Source organism: Sinohyriopsis cumingii, chromosome 10 (assembly GCF_028554795.1).
Source record: "Sinohyriopsis cumingii isolate HCF-2022 chromosome 10, ASM2855479v2, whole genome shotgun sequence".
Classification (NCBI taxonomy): Eukaryota; Metazoa; Mollusca; class Bivalvia; order Unionida; family Unionidae; genus Sinohyriopsis; species Sinohyriopsis cumingii.
Genome location: NC_142970.1, coordinates 53,269,052 through 53,274,771, shown reverse-complemented (window position 1 = coordinate 53,274,771; position 5,720 = coordinate 53,269,052). Strand labels below are relative to the sequence as shown.

General features: G+C 32.1%; 1 protein-coding gene across 1 annotated transcript; it reads right to left on the bottom strand.

Annotated features, from left to right (window-relative positions):
• Positions 1–540: 540 nt before the first annotated feature.
• LOC149790166 (uncharacterized) lies at positions 541–3,567 on the bottom strand. Its single transcript, XM_089973410.1, has 2 exons — positions 3,555–3,567; positions 541–2,681 (listed from the first exon to the last, which is right to left on the bottom strand). Exons 1-2 carry the CDS (start codon positions 3,565–3,567, stop codon positions 1,915–1,917), a joined length of 780 nt encoding a protein of 259 aa, XP_089829536.1. The 3' UTR covers positions 541–1,914.
• Positions 3,568–5,720: the final 2,153 nt, after the last annotated feature.

The window sequence follows — 5,720 nt, the reverse complement described above, 5'->3', positions numbered from 1 at the left end:
GTTTTAAATGAAAGTGTTTCCCATTAATACTACCTTTGGTTTTCTTATTTTCTTTTGGACTATTGTAACTGTAATATCTACTTTATGAGTTTCAAAGCGTTATTGCAGTATTTGTTTTGTCATCTAAGAATTATAGTCTAAATTGTTTATACTATTTCTTTGCATCATGGGAAGCTAGTATCAGTTTACACTCTAGACAGACGCACTTTGGACCTTATGTCCAGACCCCTTGATTACTAGAAAATCATGTCACAAGTGATGCAATGCAAAACCATCCTCTTGGCTGCAAAAAAACTTCTTAATTTATAATTTGATAAAATAAAAAAATAATTGATTACATTAGTGTTATCTCTTATTATATACCCCCAATAGTTGCATATTTATTTTACGCACATCTGAACAGTAGACAACCAGGAAAGGATGAAAAACACGAAACAATCTGTTACAATCACTGCATTTATTCAGTTATCTACATCTGTGATGCATGGACATGACACCATTTCATGAAATGCACTATTCATTCTCATCAGATGTGGGCATTTTATAACTGGTAATGATTATCATTTACTGCATTTGGAATGCCGCCCATATTAACCTAGTGTCTAAAGTTATTAATTTGTGTCTAAAGTTGTTATTACACCCAAAATGCAAACATTGATCTTTTTCATTAGTATACAAGCACTAACAGATTTCGATCGAAGCAGTCTACTGGTGAGAAATACAATACAGAATACTAAATATTTTGAGATAAATTGTTAGTTTTTAGATGGCATTTTGCCCCATTATTAGTTTCATAAATTTTAGTCTAAGTACCATAGTTGACAACAAAAGTTTTACTTTTATTTTTGTATATTGTAGTTAATTACCCACAACATGAACTCTTGGTGCGAGGTTATGTTAGTAAGAGCAGACCAGGTTGTAGCTATTTCACAATTCGAGGTTCTCAAAAATATCGGGTAACAATGAAAATAATTTATCGAATTCTAATGAATAGAAACATGCGCGGTCTGTATGCAAACCTAATGCATATTTCTTTGCACAAATATAATTTTAATAAATTGTTACTAAATATTATATGGCGAATTAGTGGACTGATCTCCTACTTGAACACTTACAGATTATACATGTGTACATACAGGTTTGCGACAATTATATAATCCACTAATCTAAAAATATTAATTTCATCTCATACTCATAGCATATAATTTATTGCAAAGAGACTATTTTTATGCAGCACTGGAGTATTTACTTATTGAATCGGCTAGCTCAAGAAAATGACAATTTCTTCAATTTTAAATTTATAGTGACAGTGTTAGCTAAATTGAAATTGTATTTCATTTGACCGATGTTCATTGGGTTTAAAACAAACAAAAGCAAACACGTTTCACTGGTGTAACAACAACTCGTTCTTATTAAAAAGCATAAATGAGCAGATAATTGCTTGTAATGTTTTCATTCTATATTCACAAGTTACTGATTCATGTTTTACAAACAGGTTGTAGAACACAAGAAACAAAACTGAAGCTTTTTGCTTTCTTTTTATATAATCCGTCACACAAAACTAAAAGAAGCTAGAATATGCTGCTAAGGTGTTTTGGTATCCACAACACATGCAAGAAATTTTAGTTTCAGATATTATGGAACCAGATGAAACAAGCTAGAGCTGCTAGAAACAACCTAGAACAATAATGCCACTTTCCATGTTCACTTGAACTGTCTGGAATTAGGTGGATGCTGGTTAGTGTGCATGCGTAGTTTAAGCAGCTTTCTTCTTTTGACCTCTGGTTGTTTTACGTCATTTACAGTGTTGATGTTCTTTTATTCGGATTATCAATGTGCTCTGGATATATGTTTGTTTTTGAAAATACAACATATCATTAACACAACGCCAAAAGAGATACTGGAAGAGAACACTTAATTCTCTTTGACTTTCCTCATGTTGTTCTGGTCCGCTTTTTCCCTGTTTGCCCTCCGTTCCGGAGTTCCTATTTCCTCGAACTTATGTCTGAAACGTTCCCAAGCAGTGATTAGTTCAATTCTTTTCTCATGCAGTTTCTTTAAACCTTCTAAATTTTCATTTCCATAAACGCTGGGGTCAAATTTGTAAAACGTACCAAATGTTATGGTAATATTAATGTCCCACGTATAGCTAAAATCGTCCATAATCACTGTAGAACATGAGCTGCACGGTGAGTAATTCTGTATGAGTTCGATTGAAAGCTTGTTAAGGTCCCTGGCTTGGTCTGCAATATGTAAGAAGCTCATTCCTTCACTTAGGTCATCTGATTTGCTACTCGTTGTCGTCTTCTGATATTTCTCTTTCTTTGCTTCTCGGAAAGTGGAGAAGGCTTTGTTAAGTCTGTCAACAAGTATTTCTTCGGCATGGGAACTGTCAGTATTCTTCAATGTGCCACACAGAAATGCTGTATTTGGAGTCAATTTGATATCGTTACCTTTCTCTAATTCATCTTTGAGATGCTTTTTCAGCACACTTTGTTCAGAATCATTTGAATCATACTGTGAAGATTGGTATTTGATAGAAAAGTGAAGAATGGTTTCGCGTATCCACTCTTCTGATCGATCGTTATAGACCAAGTCAACTTTGAAATATGTTTTCCATTCGGAATCTGAAAAGACTGTGTTCTCTTCATTCTGATCTGCAATCATCTCCTCACTTCGATCTGCGAAATTGAATAGGAATATTTAATCATTCAAACAACAATAGTATTTATGCAACAACATCAACAAACACAGATATAACTTCACGCTAAATTAATGTTGGCAAATTATGCTCTTACAAATAATCGACAGCAAAGCAATTGTTTTGAAACTAGCTGTAAATATCCTTTAGAACCTTTCAAACGTTGAAAGCACAGTTCCTTGACTACATTTCTTAAAGACAGAAAGGATATATAACCAAAAGTGGAAAACCCGTACACATGATGAATTAAATTTGTTACGAGTCTATGCTCTTAAAATAAGAAACAGAAAAGAATCCAAATGAAGTCCAACGCTAAAACTGTTCATGTGTCTGTGATGACCTGTATAATGCATATGTGCCAGCAGTCTTTTGTTGGATCACAATAATACGATCCGAGAATACAACCTTTGATTGCATGTCACTATAAATCCAAGTCTTTATTTCCAAGAATGTTATCAGAGCACTTTTGCATTTCCAGAGAACAATGACATGAATAATTTGAATAAATAAATTCCACCCCAAATGAACTACTGGTCACAACAATAATACAAAGTGATTCTGCTAGAGTGTTAAAGCATGAATAACAGACTTTCAAAAAAACATCAATTATAAGAAAAACTAAGTCGCAAAACAAAATCCCGGATGAGAGGCAAATTTACATTATTCTAGAGTTAATAGAAAATCATATCCTCACCAAAATCACAATAAAATATGACTCTCACTGATTTTTGACAAGGTCAGCCTCTAAACACGATATTTCATTATACACAGCACATAATGAAATTTAAAAGAAAAACTAATTAACAAAACATTGCAAATTAAATATACATAACACAATAAAAATGCAACATACTTGCAACTGCCATCGTTAATGTGTTTATCTTCACTGCAAATAAAAAAGAAAGAACCGTCAACTGTATGAAACAATGTGATCAGTTTAATGTAAAAAAAAACTACTTTACAAAATCTTAAACAAAATCACCATATAAGTTCTAAACGAAAACTATACAGATTTACATTAAAAGGTAATTTATTAATAAAACATTAAATCTGAGCTTTGTCGATTAATGTCTGTAAACAGGCATTTTGACAAACGCAAGAAGTCATTCCCCTCAAACCCTCAAAAATTAAGTATATATATATATATATATATATATATATATATATATATATATATATATATATATATGGAGCAGGACATTACCCCCCTATCAATTATATATATATGGAGCAGGACATTACCCCCCTATCAATTTGCCCCCGGTATATTACGCCCCTGCAACTACCCCCTGCCATTACCCCCTATCAATTACCCCCCCCCCCATATTACCCACTAGCCATTAAAACATTTAGACATACAGATGCAAAATCGAACTAAAGCAAATACGACGAATCCTTCAAAGAGAGCAATCATTCCTGAACGTGATAATTTCTCAGCAACTTGGAGGACATCCAGCGGAACTGCAATGCTCGGATTATGAACATTGTTAATGACTTTGCTAATAGAGAGCACTTAGAATACTTGCGAGGGATTGCACATAACATTCAGCTGTAATCTTATAAATATAACATATTTTATGGTAATATAACATTACGATATGATGATTTTACTATTGAATATTCCAGGACAAGTATATGTTTTCAAGGCTGAGATTCATTTACTAAAATAAAAATTTAAAGATTCATTACCATTAAAAATGAATAAAGCTATTGTATTGTCAGTGTTGGCTTTATCTACTCACGTTTTTCTCTACATTTATCTGTATTTGCAGAGAAATAAAAATGTACAGAATAAAAATCAATAAGTTAATACAACATTATATTTTCAATATAGACATGCCAAAAGGAACACATCGTTTGCAAGACAGGAGTATATTTATTTCTTTATGAATTGTAGATACCGTTGTGTTCGATTCTAAATTATCAATGAAACGCATCAAATGTGAATATAAATTGAACTGAATATCACCTTTATCACTTAATAATGACATAAACTTCAAGAGGAAATTTTTTCGAAAAGAATATTCAAAGAAAGGTGCAATATACTTCTGGATGTTCATTGCAGACAGAGCAATGTCTTGTTGGGAAGTATTCGTCCTAAATAATCTATTATTGGTGTACATTTTCTAGCGTAGACTTATCGGTATCTTTCCAAGAATATTTTACTAAATAGCTTCGACACCTTTTTGTGTTTTCGTAGCATTTCTTGATATTTATTTACTGCGGTATCAAGCACTATCTATTATGCAAGTTCTTGGTATATAATTATTCAATAAAAGATACATCAATATTAAACTTTTTTTAAAAAAGATCTTCATTAATAAACAAATTGTAATTGGCATTGACTAATGTAGAAAGCACATTTCGCATACAATGTTTTCTAAAGTACCATTTAACCGTTTTTCGAACCAGTTATACCACAATTACATATCGAAAATATATTCTGGGTTGTGGTAGCGTCTTTAATAAATTGTAACCATATAAAACAAATGATCTGTCAGAATACTGTGAATGCATGATATTTATGAAGTCCTTGTTGTTTAGAAAGGAAACGTCATCACTTTCAAACTCTTCTACTCCTAGAAAATAGGTGATATATTTTTGAGAGACCAATCTGATAAACGCTTTCTGGTTACTTTTCATTTTCCAAAGTCAAATCATCCATGCATCAAAATATATCAAGGAATTCAAAATGTTTGTTCGTGATGGCAAATATGTTATTTTGTGTAGCTAGCTCCTCACCACAGCCATGTATAGAACTAATACAAATAATTTGTGTTTTTGGAAGCAATCAACAGTTTCTGAGAGAAGTATCATCTGCATACAGGCATTACTAATTGTCAGATTTTATGCCATTTATCTGTGGGTTGCTTATCATATGGGAACACATACTATTTCTATTTTAAAATTGAACAAGTAAGGTGAACACGATCATCTAAGCGCTAAAACTCTTTAAATTAGGAACAGTTATATTTTATAACAAGCAACTTAAAATATAGCGATACAAAGGTTTAAAAAA